The 14,849-nt window shown below is 54.6% G+C and overlaps 2 protein-coding genes and 1 non-coding gene across 7 annotated transcripts in view; all 3 read right to left on the reverse strand.

The window, feature by feature from the left end:
- HOXB3 (homeobox B3) overlaps nucleotides 1-14,849 on the reverse strand; it is a 55,189-nt gene that overhangs the window by 26,291 nt on the left and 14,049 nt on the right. Inside the window, exon 1 of one of the 4 annotated variants that reach the window (XM_070226240.1) lies at nucleotides 14,653-14,780. The exons of 1 other annotated variant lie outside the window; for it this stretch is intronic. The gene's annotated coding sequence lies outside the window, so the exon portion shown is untranslated. Of the gene's footprint in view, nucleotides 1-6,833; nucleotides 10,615-14,652; nucleotides 14,781-14,849 lie in introns of those variants that run through there. 2 more of the 4 variants (XM_070226236.1, XM_070226241.1) reach the window with 2 other exon arrangements.
- Nucleotides 12-6,096, reverse strand: HOXB4 (homeobox B4). 2 transcript variants are annotated; one of them, XM_070226245.1, is made up of 3 exons: nucleotides 3,307-6,096; nucleotides 2,403-2,811; nucleotides 12-1,527 (listed from the first exon to the last, which is right to left on the reverse strand). In XM_070226245.1, exons 1-3 carry the CDS (start codon nucleotides 3,331-3,333, stop codon nucleotides 1,229-1,231), a joined length of 735 nt encoding a protein of 244 aa, XP_070082346.1. In that variant the 5' UTR covers nucleotides 3,334-6,096; the 3' UTR covers nucleotides 12-1,228. The 2 variants fall into 2 exon arrangements, with proteins under 2 accessions (XP_070082346.1, XP_070082344.1); XM_070226243.1 differs by lacking the exon at nucleotides 3,307-6,096 and having other exon boundaries at nucleotides 2,403-3,300.
- On the reverse strand, nucleotides 4,369-4,478 carry MIR10A (microRNA mir-10a). Its single transcript, NR_032896.1, has one exon. It is a non-coding gene; the product is annotated as a microRNA mir-10a (primary transcript).

Raw genomic sequence — 14,849 nt, forward strand, 5'->3', positions numbered from 1 at the left:
CGCCGTGCTGGTCACGAGAAACCAAACATTTATTTCTATAGTCACTCTGTACAGGACACAAATTTTCACGCCAACAAAGGGTTCTAGACTCAGGCAGCCCCACTACTAGGAAAGGGGCCTGGTTTGGAATGTCAGAAAGGGAATAGGAGAAAGGACGCACATGACATAAAATAATAATAATTAATAATAATAATAATAATAATAATCAATGCAACAATGATTAACTATGGGAGAGATCTCTGTAGCATCATTTCCCAGACCAAGAGGGGCACAACCTTTTATTTCCTAACTTCACATTCATTTTCAGTCTAGGAGAGAAGGCTCCCCCCGGCCGCTGTACAACTCTAAGTTCGTGAGAAGGCTGTGCCCAGCTTTCAAACTGAACTGGACCCTCACCCTGCCGGGAACGGCTTGATCTTCCAGAGGAAGGCCCTCCTGGGTCTCCCGGCCTCTTTTTTTCTTGGATTCAATTTCCCTGCCCACTCCTGCGTTGCCAAGGCTGCCCTCACCTCCACTTGGCCCCTTCCTGCTGCCCCCCACCCCAGCCCCGCGGTGGAAGGCGGTGAGCAGTCAGTGTCCCCAAGAAGGGGCACGGAGGAGGAGAAGGAGGTTGTGTGTGTGCGTTTGTTACCGTGGCCAAAACACTGCGCTATCTGGCAGTCAGAGTGGTTTCGCTGGGTGTCAGGAATGGGGGACAAAGAAAGAAAATCCAGGCTGTCTTCCAGCAGCGGCAGTAGCAGAGGCGGCGGCGGCCGAGCCGGGCCTCATTTGTTAGCCGGGTGTCGAGGTAATGGTCGCCACCGAGGCCCGTCCTCTCCTCGGCAGAGTAAACAAGACAGATGGGCCTGGGCCTGGCGTGATTAAAGATGAAACGTGGATCCATCTTCGCCAAAGCTGAAAACGAGGAGTGCAGCCTCCTCCTATTTCTCTTTCTGTCTTTTTCTTTCTTCCTCCTCCTCCTTCTTCTTTTTTTTTTTTAAGGAAGAAAGCAAGAGACTTGAACCTTGCTTTTGGGGGGCCTCGCCCGGCTCCCTATTGTCATTTCTATAAATAAAGCTTTCCCTTCCCCTCCTCTGCGTTTATTCTTGTAAATAGATAAAGTAGGAGGGGGGGTAGGTAGGCTTTTTCGGGCCCAGGCCCCAGGGTCCCCTCCCGCCTCTCTCCCCCAAACCCCTCGCGCTCGCAACCCACCCCCGCCCCGAGGTTCGCGGTTCCCGCGCGAGGGGCACTAGAGCGCGGGGGGGCCTCCGTTGGGCCGGCCAGGGGGCCCTCCGGCTGCGCCTGCGGTGCCACCCGAGCGGATCTTGGTGTTGGGCAACTTGTGGTCTTTTTTCCATTTCATGCGCCGGTTCTGGAACCAAATCTTGATCTGGCGCTCAGAGAGGCAGAGCGCGTGGGCGATCTCCACCCTCCGGCGCCGCGTCAGGTAGCGGTTGTAGTGAAATTCTTTCTCCAGCTCCAAGACCTGCTGGCGAGTGTAGGCGGTCCGAGAGCGCTTGGGCTCCCCGCCGGCGTAATTGGGGTTTACTGGACACACACAGAGAGAGGGAGAAAGAGAAAGTTTTATTGCCCCGAAAGGGAGGAGGGAGAGCTCTTTCTTCCAGCTAGCACAGTGTCTCCATCCCTCCCACTCCCGCCACCTCTTCTTCCTCCACGGGGGGGGGGGGGGGGGGGTGGGGACGAAAAGGGAAGAAAACGAGACCCCGGGAAGAGAAAGAGACTTCCAAGTTTTGGAAGGTTGTGTTGTCTCTACGTTGTTCAGAAGTCTGGAGAGGGGGTGGGGTGGGGTGGGGTGGGGTGGGGGACTGAGAAATCTTCACAAGGTTTTAAACTCTCCTCTCTCCCCCCTTGGCCTGGGGCCCTGGATGGGAAATTGAGGGGTGAAAGAGGGAGGGGAGCGTCCCTAAACCTTTCTTCTGTTAGTTCCCACCCTCGCTGCTCAGATTCCAAAGCGGTGCCTGCCCCCAGTAAAAACTTTTGCTTACTTCTCCAGCCAAGGAGCCAGACTAGAGGAAAGAAAGGGAAAAATAAATACTGGGAGTTGACTCCACTCTCTGCTTAAATACAGATTACCTCCTCCTCCTTCTCCTCCCCCACCTCCTACACCCCTCCCCAACCTCCAACTTCACTGAGACTGCATCTCCCCGGCAAAAAAGTCGCTGGTGAGAATGGCAAAGAGGATGGGGAACCGACTTCAAAGGCGCGGGGCCCACCGGGCCATAAAAATTTATGGGGGATGTAATTATGTGGCTCTGAAAACAGGCGACCGTAAATCTCCGGCAATGGCGAGTTTATAGCGGGGACAATTGGCTTCCCCCAGCTTCCCCCCGCCCCATGCCTCCTGGTCCCTTCGGGTGTAAAGCGCCGGGGGCGGGAGGGGGAAGGGGTGCCCACGCACTCACCCGTGCTCACGTGAACTTTGCGCATCCAGGGGTAGACGACGGGCTCTTTGCACGCGGAGTGGGACGGGCTGGGGTGCAGGGGGTTCTGGGCGCAGGGAGGCGGCGGGGGGCTGCTGCTGACCGCCTCGCAGCGCTGGCCAGGCTCCGGGAGGAGGGCCCCGGAGGGCGGCGGCGCAGGAGCCCGAGGGGACAGCCCGGGCGGTGGCGGGGGCGGCGGGGGTGGTGGCGGAGGCGGCGGGGGCCCGGGGTCCCGGCAGGCCGCGTAGCGCTGCACGGTGCACGCCGCGCGCCGCCCGAAGCCCGCCTCCGGCTGGAAGCTGCTCTCTCGCCTCTGGCCGCCGGCGTAGTACCCCGGCGAGTGGTCGCTGGGTAGGTAATCGCTCTGTGAATATTCCTCGCACGGAGGGAACTTGGGGTCGACATAGTTTGAGTTGATCAAAAAAGAACTCATAGCCATTAATTTCTGAGAATTGCCCACAAAATATACTAAAATTTATTCCGACCCCTGACTCGTTTTCCTGTTTCCGAAAGCCCTCCTACTTACTGTCAAGTGAACAAAGTTAGGGGCCCACGTGATCCTCGGAACCAATGGCCGCCCCGCCTGCGATTCCCGGATAAGGAAATCTGCTCACCCAGACCCTACTCCAGCCAAAGAGGTTTATTTCCCCTTCTTCTCTTCCCCCTCCCCACCCACCCAACACCAGGATTTACATAGGGCTCCTGCGGGGCGACCGCCTCCTCGCCCGCCCGGCTCTCTCCGGAATCTGGGAGACGGAGAGAGCGAGCAAGCGAGCGAGCGAGCAGGTTGCCACCGGAGGGCCTGTTGGGGTGCTGGGCAGAGCGCAATCCCGGGATCCCCCCAGAAGTTGGGGCTCCTGGTGTAGTCCCTTCTGCCCTGCCTCACCTCCGCCCAGCATTCTCTGCCTTCCATAGGCCCCCATCACCTCCTCACAACGGGAGGGAACCCATGGCCCCGCCGGCGTCTGTGTGGGGAGTTAAGTGAGGGGCTGACTGGGGGCTCCGCCCAGAGAAGGGAACCCACATGGGGGCGAGGCTCTGAGCGCAAGGCTTTTCTCTGCAGCCGCATGGGGAGGGGTAGGGAGTGAGAGAGGAGGCGTCGGGAGCAAGCAGGCGGGTGCACGGAGGGACTTGTCAGAGATGAATGGAACCGCGGGCGGATCGATAGGAAATTCATGCACTAATTCGGGGAGACCTCGCCTTCCAGATCGCATTTAGCTGCGCTATTAGTTTGGCTGTGTCAGTCAGTCCGTCTGTTCCCCTCTCGTATCCATTCCTCCCCTTACCCCACGCGGCCCAACCGGGATAAACGACTTGATTTCCCACACTGAACATGAGCCCTGGAGTAAAAACCCTACAACTTTTAAGAGCACATTGAATGGCAATTTGCTAATTCCAGAGCCACCGGAGCAATACTAACCACGGCGTCCAGACGTTCTAATTGCCACTAATGCAGCCTCCTCCCCAACGAATAGAAATCTCACATCCCTGTGATTCTGGGGATAAGAGCCTTAGAGGTGCCCCCCCCCCCCCACAATAACACCCCTTGGTAATCGCGTGTTTCCAGGGCATCTTGTTCTGAACCCAAACGGAAAGGCGACCTCAGCATCCGTTTGAAAAGCGAATTTCCTTCGCCTTCGCACACTGAAGACAACAGTTATTTTTTCCCCGGATTTTCAGTAAAACCTCCCTGAGCCCGGAATAGATAATAAGTAGGCTTGAGGGAGAGGATAAAATAAAAACATCAACATTAACCTATTAAGAGAAGTGCAAAAGGACCAAGGCTCCCAGGGGCAGGCGTGGGGAGATTCCAGGTAGATGATTCCTCCATCTCTAACCAGCGCAAGGAGGAAAAGAAAGAGGAAAAAAGAAAAAGGAAGGCGTCGTCGCGTGGTCAGTCACCGGATGGTCCTCATTTAGAAAAAAATCTTTCTTCGGGGAAAAAAAATGAGCGGAGTGTTTATGTCAACTACATATTCCCCTAGATACGAATTTGTGACCACAAAATTCCTTACACAAATTCGGATCTACAGGGTATATACAGAAGACAGACATCTTCTTGGCCCAGAAATTTTCCAGCTCTCCTACTTTCGGCGCGTTCTTCGTTTGGGGTATGGTTTGAGCGCTTGGATTTTATTTCGTTTTGTTCTAGTTTTGAGCTCTGGCAACGGGCAAAGGCACTGCGGGTCCATTCTTGGGATTACAAGGTTTTCAATTCTCTTTCTCTTCTATTAAAGAGAAATAGAAGCAGCCAGTCCGCAAAGGACACGAACCTCGCGGCCGGCCGCAGCGAAACTCTCGGCGGCGCATGAATTATGAGATGTAAACATTAGCTAGGCACAAAAGGAGGAAGGGTCATCCTGAGGCTGCCTCGAAGTCAGAATCAGGCCCTTCTGGGTGCCCTCACGCCCCTCCCCTCCCCCCCAGGACTTTTATTTTTTTTTAAAGAAAAACAAAACCCCAATCGTCTCCTCCGTGCCCCTCGCAGCCTTTAGTTTGTGATCAAACGAATATCTAGATATTTTCCAAGGCGCCTCTCAGCAAAGGGAGGAGAGAGAGGCGGCTGGGTGTGAAGGGAGGTGTCGTAAAAGTCCTTTTGGAAAAATTCTATGGTAAAAAGAGAGAAACAGCTGTAAAGAAAAATGCTAGGAGACCAAGCAGATGGGGCCCCGGATATTTAATGACGGGCAATTCTGTTTATAACCTGAGAAAAAGATCAAAGGCGTTTCACTTCCGAATGAAGGGCGATGAGGAACCATAAAAGATGCAGCCAGATGATGTTCCCGTCCCTCCCAACCTCCCACACCCCCTGGGGCCAGAAAAGGGGGATAATCCCCGGAGTGTGGGGAGGAATCCTGTTTTCCCCACCTCCCTAGCCCCAGGCAGGTTCTGTCTAAAGTTTCTCATCTGGCCACCTGCTCGGGCTGCTGGCAGTGGGACCAAAATGGGGATCTGGGTAATCTAGGGGGTCTGGGGGTTCCAAACGAACTTCCTGAGGCTCCCAGGAGCTGCTCAATTTGCTAGACTGGGAGATGGGATTGGGCTGGAGGGAACTGAGTCCTAGAATGTGAAAGCTGAGGGCCTTCACAGGGTGAGGGGAAGTGTGCACAGAAGCCTCCTCCCCACCCAGACTCCCTGCCCATCTCCCTGGGTCTCAGAAACACTGCATCCCTAGTGAGCAAGTCAGAATAATAAAAATTTAATTAACAAATATAGCAACAACACAAAAAACCACCCTCTAACCGCCACACTCCAGAAATCTCTGCCCATCCCCAGTCCTGGAAGCCTCGCAGGTGCGCATGAAGAGAACTTCCACCTGCCAGCACCCAGGTCCAGAGACCCTCTATCCCACATCTAGATTGCCAACGTCGGCCTCTAGGCCTGATTTCTAACACTAACACTCTCCCAGCCAGGCTGGACTCACGTGCATTTGAAAAATCAAACACACACACACACAATTATTTTGTAGTTATCTTTGCCAAGAGAGGGTCCAGCTGGTAATCTCAGACCCCCATCTGGGCACCCAAGGACACTGAAGTCTGGCCCTGGGCCCACAGACAAAATGTGTGAGGTAGGACCCCCACTAGCCCCCCAGTGTCAAGCAGGGACCTTTCCCCAGTCTTGTCAAAGGCCACGCAGTCAGGGGCTCCACGACCCATTCCAACTGGCCAGGCCCCTCCCCCACCCCATACCTCCTGCCCTTCTCAACTTGCCCGCTCTCTGAAACCCGTCCAACTCGTCGGCTTTTCAGAATTTTGGGAGGGCCGCTTGGCTGGCCACTGGGCCTCTCTGCTGCTCTACACTTCACAAGAGACGCGGCCCAGGTGCCCAGAGCACCCCAAGAGACAGATGGGAAGCAGAGCCACTGCGGGGCTGGGTATGGCCGATCCTAGGGACAGAGCGCGGAGATTTTCTCCTCTGCGCGCTGGGAGCCACCACCTGCCCATGCCACCGAGGCGCCGCACCCCCACCCCAGCCGAGGTGGGTGGAGGACAGGATTTATCAGCGACTCTCAAGACGGGTTTCACCAGAGCGGGAGGCTGCCTCTCCCCTCCACTCCCCGGAAGAATACTAACATCAATACGCATAATAAAAATATGAGCAAGGGCTCCGCGCGCGCGCTCGGAGCCGCCTCTCCTGCGATCCGGGGTCGTTCACTGGCTCGCCAGCCACCTTCTCCCGCAGCCACAGGTTGCTAGCGTGACCTGTCGCTGCTCAGCCCCTTCCACCAGCCCGGGCGTGTCCAGCCCTCGCGAAATCATCTACCTTTTGTCGGCGGGGAGGGAGGGACAGAGCGAGGGAGGGAAACCGAAGGGCCGTGGAGGCGAGCGCCCAGCCGGCCGGCCGGCGCGCCGGCAGCCCAGCGGCGCGGAGGAGTGGAAGGCCCAGAGGGGAGCCGGCAGGAGTACTCACCCGGCCGCTCCCCGCGCCCTCCCGGCCGCCGACCCGCCCGCGGACCCGCCGGCAGCGGATGAGCTCGCTCTTGTCCACTATTGTGTATCCGGAAAACCGAACCGCGGCTGCGGGCAGAGGAGCTACGGGCCCCCTTGGAAGCCGGAACAAGACTTTTTTTTGATGTGTTTTTGTTTTTGAAGCGCAAGTTTTCGTATTAATCTCATACTTTGGCAGTCTTTGTTAAACAGCTAGGCGCGTCACGAGGCTCTCGAACATTTTAATAATTTTTAGACGCCGTGACCTGCGGTTCACCCCTCTCCGGGCCTCCCCCACGAGCAGGCAGTTACCATAATACGCTCGCGCAGTTCGCTCGGTCATATTGAATTTTGCGCAGGTCATTACTTGGGAGAAAAATGACAGAGCAGGAATTTGATTCAGTTCATCCTCTCCAGCTCGACTTTTTGCCAGAACCTTCTCTTCCCTTCACCCAGCTCCCATCCCCCCAAAAACCCTATTTGGATAGGACTCTGCCCGGCAGGCCCCTGCTTTGATATTCCGTCATTCCTATATTTTTGTCAGTTTGGGTTTCCAGGGCAAAGAGGGAGAGGATGGGAATCCATGGAGGTTCCCTTTATGGCCTGTGAAGGAGGCTGGCACCTGGAGAAGAGGCAATGTGGCCTTGGGGATCTGGGTCCCAGAGAGCAGGCCTGAGCCAGAGCCCCCTTCTCTCCTGTCTTCCCTATAAATGGCTGCACTGGCAGGGCCTGTATCCTGACCCCATTGCACACTCCATCTGCTTTATTCCCTCCCCAGTGCCAGAGATACCCCCATTTCTGCCCAAACTTTGGAGGCTCCAGGGCCCCAGGAATGACCTTTCCACCTCCCTGCTGAGATTTGGTCCATAGGCTGGCATTTGGGGAAAACAGAGAAAACCCTGAGAGAGGGGCTGGACTGCTCTGGTCAAAGCTGGGCACTTGGCTTTCAGAGGCTTTAATTCTCCTTTAAAAACAAAACAACATCCTCCCCTAATTTATTTAAAACCACCTCTCATCTATACAGTAATTTGTTTGCCTGCCCCCATCACCACCACAAGGAGGTTCAGGAGCGAATCAAGGAGATATTGAAAATACTCAAAGATTTTCTTTGGTTTGTCCCTTCAGCATTAGAAGTTGCTGGACTGCCAACAACCCATTTCCCCATTTGTTCAGCCTCCAACGGACCAGCAGAGGAGGGTTAGGTGACTTCCCTTCCACCCAGTTCAAGTCTAGGGGGAGTGTCAGCAGGGTGGTATTCTCCTAGTGAAGGGGGGTCAGGGGAGAGCATCCCAAGGCACACAGCTTGAGGCCCCTCCAGCCTAGGACCCTGGGCTGCTCCAGTCTATCCCACAGAACCATAAATTTGCTACCATTTTGTCCTGGAATGGAGGGAAAAGAGACTGAGGGGGAACAGAAGGAGACAGATTCCTCCAGTTCAGGTTTTCACCTCTACCTCCTCTGGGCCCCAGGAATTCCTTCCTGGCCTGACTCTCCAGCGAAACTTGCCTGAAGATTGAATAGAAATGGAGACCCACATCCAGTTGGTTAGGTCAAAAACTGGGGTCATATTGATTCAAAATTTGACATGAAATCGTTGTTTCTTCTGGCTATATTTAAAAGGCATCTTTGTGAAAACTCTCAGGTTCTCTCTATTCTGGCAGGACAAACCACAGCACACCCACAGCACCCCTCTTTGTTAAATGCTTGGAAGAGACTATGATGGCATCTCATAATGCAACAGTCATTTAAAGACCCAAAGTAGGCATATGCCCTGGTGTTATAATTATAGTCTCTCTAAAGCATTTTACTTAAGAGCTAAGCTCAATGCATGGATTCGAGGTTCATTTCAGGTCGCCTGTTTCAACTCCAGTTAAAAAAATCTCTATGAGGCCATTCGGTATTTTTCCTCCTCGTTTCCCGTCCCTCCTCTTTAAAGAGGAAGAGAGGGATTCTGGATGAACATGCAAGTGGAGGTCTGGGAAAGAGAGTCTGAACAAGCCTGCCTTCTTTCAATATCCAAGTTCTTAAACCTAAGCAATTTGGAAAGAGGGATGGAAGTTTAGAAACCCTCCAGTCTGGGCCCATGGTCGTGGACTCCTGCTGCCTGGACCCAGCCTGGGGGTGAGGAGTCCCTGAAAAGCAGGCCTGCCTGGGGGAAGGGGGTTGGGGGAGGCAGCAGTTCGACCCCTTTAGGGGAAGCACGGTGGTGCTGATGTTGGTGAGAATCAGGCCTTCACCTTGGAAGCCTTCTTTGGCCCCAGCAAACGTCCTGCAAGGACGTGTGGGTAATTGGATTTTTTTTAATGTGTGCGGCTGGGTAGGTTTTAATTAAATTTTATGTGGTGACTCAAAGGTTATCTTTGGGGGAGAAAATTGCGCACAAGATTCGCCATGCCCGCAGCGCTCTCTTTGGTGCAGCTCCCCACGGCACCAACGCGGTTTTTTGGAGAAAGGTTTCTTCCTCCCTCAGTTTCTCCTTCCCCAGATGTCTACCTCTCCCCCGCCCCAGTGGTGTTCCCCCACTCCCCGACCCCACAACTCTTCCTTACCTCGAGCATCCCGTGCTCGCTCTGTCCTAGCTTCGCACACACAGCGTCCTCCCCTCTCCCACCCCGCCCCCGCCACTAGACGCTCACGCACGCTGTAAACTTTTGACCCTCCAACTTCGCGACCCCTCCGGCAATAACACTGGCCTTACCGCCCAGAGTCTCATTCCGCTGCGCCGGCTGCAGAAACCCAAGCGCAAAACGCCTTCCCTACCCCTCCCCCCTACACGCGGTCCTTTCTCCCCCCAACTAAGGGCCTTAGACCTGGGCAAGAGGGGTCTTTTGATTATTAAATAACTCCTTGGAAAAGACACCAACCCCACTTTCTGCATTGACCCCACTTGCTGCATTTTCACCGGTCTGTCGTGTTAGGATGCCTGGAAGAGCTTTTGACCGCCCACTCCTCTCTATTCTTGTCCCCCAGGGTGGGGCCGCCGTTGCTGCGCAAGGGGACGTGTGAGGAGCGGTAGAATGGGTAGCATAACCTGGACAAGGGTGTTTCTGGGCTGAAGAGCGGAAAGAGCTTGGAGCAAGGGTTCCTTGGGAGCGGAGGGGGCCATAGACCCCCCTAGGGCTCGGGAGAGCGCTCCGTGTCCAGACCATGCAAGGCCCAGCGGACCCGGGGCCACTTTGCGCGGCCGCTCGCTGGCGCCTCGGAGGCCCCAGCCTGGCTGTGAACTTGGTCTAAGGCGGACTCTACTGGCAGCTTCGGGACGTTACAGCCTCTGCCTCCCGGCCAGCGCAGCGGCCGCGCCGATGACCTGCGCTCTTTCGGTTTCCCTTGTACCCAAATATCGCTTCCCAGGCCCCCACCTCTCACAGGGAAGCGTTTGTTCTTCTTTCCTAGGGGCCCTTGGGAGCTGGAAAACAGAAAAGGGAGCTCATTAAAGAGACAGAGAGAGAGAGAAGGAGAATGGAACGGGCCGCAGGAGCTCCGATCTATAGGGATTATCCTCTCTGGTGCCTCCAAGCTCTGAAGCGGAGACGTTCCCACATGCTGGGACTTTCCCTTCACTTCTCTCCTAAATGCTGCTTCCCAGGCTCAGCCCTTCCTTTCCCCCTGGCCTGGGTCATCTCTTGGCTAGGCAAGCTTGACTGGGGACTGCGAGGTACCTTTCCTCCCTAGATGCCTCCATCCCTACCCCACAAGGCTCTGAGGTCAGGGATCCCTGCAACCAAAGCCAGGCGCGGGCGGCGCCGAGGCCGCAGCGCTCGGGGCTCAGCCCGAACCCACTCGGGAGAGCAAGGCCAGAGCACGGCTGGGCAGCCTGGGAGCCTTTTCCAGGGAGGAGAAGCTAGAGGATGCTGCAGAGAGAGCATTTTCCTCTCCAAGAGGAAATCTGGGGAGAAGAGAGATCAGAAGATGCCTAAAACATAAAGAAAAGAAGAAAGAGGGGGAAGAGAGAGATTAAAACTTGGGATGGTGATGATATTCGGGTCCAGCAGCTCTCGAATTGCCCGAAGTCCAATCCTCTCCAGTCCCCTAAATTCCCCACTTCCTCTTGGAGCCCGCAAACTGGTCTCAGTAAATTCAACAAAAGAAAGAATGAAAAATCCGCCTAAACCTGTCAGCATGCCCCATGCCCTGGGCTGGGAGTGGTGGAGGTGGCCGCGGTGTGGCCGGAGGGTAATATATGAGGCAGCCGCTCGGAGCCCCAAGCAGGCCAACGCTCAGGGCCCCGTCTGCTGACCTCTGCGTGATCCCGGACTCTATGAATTATTGATGAGATATGAGCGTTGATTTCCCCTTTCAGGATGCAAACTCCATTATATGGTTAAAATGGCGATTTAATCGTTGCGAATAGCTTTGGTGTGGGTTTTTCCCCCAACTCATTTGCGCCTCCTTCCTTTTCATTTAATTCTCTTAATTAAATCCTTTAACAGATTTTAATCACTTTTTGGAGGGAGGGGTGGGAGGAAGGGGAAGACCAACGCTACAACCACCAACAAACACTAAAACCAAACAAGCCGGAAAATCATAAAAAGCTTCTACCTTGGGGAAGTTGAAAGGAAGGTGGGGAGGAGGTGTTAACCCCTCCAGAAAGGTCGTGCTGAGAACATCCACCAGATCCATCCCCCGAAGGGCTGGGGTAATCTAACTCTGACAAGGAAGAGTCCTGGAGGTGTTTTATTCCACCTCTAGGAGACTCGCGCACCGAGTCCCGCTGTGGAGAGTAAGTCACGCTTACTCCTGCTCAGAAGTCGAGGGACTTTGAGCTGGGGAGGCCCACGTGATTCTTGTAGGGAGCGACTCTCCAACCTGCACCCCTGGGGCGCTTAGGGAGAAAAGTCCATTCTCCTTAAGGGGTCCCATTTCTCCCCTCCCCCTCCCCAAACAGCTCGGTTTCCAGGCGGTGTCTGGGTTAATTAATATGGATGTGTAACAGCGCCGGAGCAATCGATAAATCCCGCTGTGGGCAGATCCCAGCCTCAAAATCTGATTACTCTGAGAAACTCCGAAAATGGAGAGAGTGATCAGTGGGCTTTCCCCTAAAAGAGGGGACAGGTTCCTGCCAGCCCTCTCCTCCTTGGCTGGCTGTGTTGGTCCCCACACTGGGAAGCCCATGCAGGCTACAGCCTTCTCCTGTTGTCCTGGAAGGGACTGAGTTTGGGGGTTCTGCTGAGCCATCTGGTCTGTCTTCTCCCTTGCTCTGAATCCTCCTGCCCCAGCATCCAGACCCTGGGGATAAAGGAACCAGGCCTGGAGAAGAGTTTCTACTTGCTTCCGGCCCCCACACCCTGCCCCACTAGCCCCCAGGGAATACGTTCTCACAGCCAGGGAAGGGTTAAGTGTCCCCGCGGCAGTTATGGAGAGGAAGCCGATGAAATATGGACGCTTGGAACTCCAGGCCCCGCTGGCTTTCCTGTTTACACTTCTTTATACTTCCTCCCACCCGGCGGCCACACAGAAACAAAACAAAACAAAAAATAACCAAATAAAACAAAAAAAATCAAGATCAAATTGTCCACTGAGTCGTGATCAGGCTGGCTTCAGAAGGAAAAGGGAAACTGCCGCCTGAATCTCCATCGGCCGCCTGCCTCCTTGTCCCTGCCTCAGGTTGAGGGTAGACGGATGGGCCCATGGGCTTAAGACGGATGGGCCGATGGGCTTAAGGATCTGGTCAGAGGGTGCTGGCCTGTAGCTCAGAGGATGGAGGCCTGGACCCAGCCTGGAATCCGGGAGTCCGAGAGAATATCTTTGGGAAGACGGGAGGGGAGGGTGCAGGTCTGCGGCAGAGGAGAGAGTTCCTTTGCACGAGAAATCCCTTCGCACCGCGCCCGCTCATCCCCTCACCTAATGCGTCCTTGTTGGGGTTCAAGGGACCTTTGCCCAGAGAAGCTGAAGCAAAGAAGATGAAAGCCCAGCTAGAGCATCTTCTCCAGGGTCTGCTTAGAGCAGGAGGAGACCCTCCAAGGGTTTTGGCATCCACGGTGGAAGTGGGCACCCCCACCCGGGCTGCTCTTCAACATTCCGGAAAATCTGTCTAGATATGCCCAGCAGATGTCCCCGAGTCACCCCACACACTATCAGAGTTAGCAGAATTGACATGAGTGGAGGCAGAAAAATCTTCAAGGGCAGGCCTGGTAATCTGAGGTTTCTGAGAGAGGGAGGCCAGGGGCACAATAGGAATGGGGTTTCCCAGGAGGTCTCAGGTCTGATTCTGCCCCTGGGGCACTCTTCCTCTGCACCTCACTCAACTCGCTTGCCTTGTCCAGAGTGGAAGCCTGTAGAAGTTATGCCTCCAAAATTTACTAGTATTTTAAGTGGTGCTGGGAATCCTTTGGGAGCTGACCAGAGTCTCCTTTCCAAGGAATACAAAGGCCCTATCATTCTTGGGGAGATGTGCCTTCCAATCAGGGTGAGGACCCCAAGCTTTCTGTCCTCTTTGCTCTCAAAGCCTGTGAAGCGTCTCCTGTAAGTCAGGCCTGGAAGGGTTTGAAGAGCTCAGGAAACAGAGAGTGGCTACAGGAGAGAGAGGGAGAGAGTGCCAAGATGTCCTTCAGTGGGAAAAGGAGGGAATCTTGTGCCCCTCCCCGTGATCAAAGATCAGAAGCCCCTTAAGGTGCCACATGTCCAATTCCAGGGGCTATCCGCAGGAATTGGTAAGCTAACTCAAGAGATGGCGGGCTGGCAAAAGCAGGACTGACAGGGTGGTTGACCCCATGGGTCTTAAAATTGGGGGATCAATTTGGTGGAGAAGAGGCCTCTGGTTTTTTAGAAGAAGGGTAACATCCTTAGAAAATAACAGGTCCCCTGGGGGTCAAATAATGAAATCCCTCTGGTTTGTGGCACCACAAAACAAAGGGGCTTTTAAGGGTCTGGTGGGGAGAGAGGAGGAAAGGAGAGAAGAAAGAGAGCACCTTTTTAATTTTCTCTCTCAGCTCCTGAGTCCCTTTTTTCCCTCCCGACAGTTGGGGGTCTGTGTTCTTGAGCAAGTTTCATTTATGGAGGGATTGCCAGGGTTCTACTTAAATATCTAACTCTACACAAGGGAAGAAGCTCTCCCCTTCCCCATACTCCCGGCCAGGATTTAGGTTTTGGATTTGAGGGACTGCCCCCCTCTCTCCGCTCCCCACTCTGACCTCAGGACCCTACTTAGAGCCTAGCAGAGGGATTGGCTTGGGACCCACAGGCTGAAGTTGCGTGCAGAGGTGCCGTACTACCCATTCTGGATAACCCTGATGAAGCCATGCAGAATTGGAGGTACCCCCTTTCATGAGGTTCAAAGATCTGAAAACCAGAGAGTGCCCCGCACAAGGCAGCCCCCAGCAGCTGCGTTAGCCTTCCCGGTACTTTTTCTCAGCTCAGATGTATCCAGATAAAAGTGCCCAGCGGCGCGCCCCCACACCCCCCTGACAAATGAATGTCATAAACTTTCTTTCCTGGGGTGGGAGATGTCTGTCTGAAGATATCCAGCAGTGAAGTGGCCCCCCACAAGGGGCCCTTCTTTCAGCAGTACACGCCCCTCCTTCTTGTCCCCTAAATTTCCAAGGGCACTGAAGGAACCCACACAAGCCCTTTCCCCACAAAGAACCAGACACTCCAGCAAATAAAAACCAGGCACCCTAGCTGCTGAGGCCTTATCAAACCGAGTGCCCCCACTTCGGACACCCAGCTTGTGAGAACTTGGTGCAAAAAGCAGACTGAATTTCCCCTATTTATTATCCTACAGCCCTGCCGGAGGCAAGATTTCCTTCCCCAGTCCCAAGCCCCAAAATTGCAAGGGGAAAAAGCAAAAGCTGGAAGCGACTTACTGCGGGCGTGCTGGGCCTGGGCTGCCGCCACCGCCTTCTGGGCTAGGAGAGCGCTCACCTACCTCTGCCCCCTTCCCCACCACAGCAAGCAGTTAAAGTGTCACTTAACATTCTGGAGAATGTGAAATATACCGCGCGGTGTCAACTCCCCAAAACCATAAAACTAACTTTATGGACCTCACGTGACTTTCTCGAGC

Source organism: Equus caballus, chromosome 11 (genome assembly GCF_041296265.1).
Source record: "Equus caballus isolate H_3958 breed thoroughbred chromosome 11, TB-T2T, whole genome shotgun sequence".
NCBI classification, from domain to species: domain Eukaryota; kingdom Metazoa; phylum Chordata; class Mammalia; order Perissodactyla; family Equidae; genus Equus; species Equus caballus.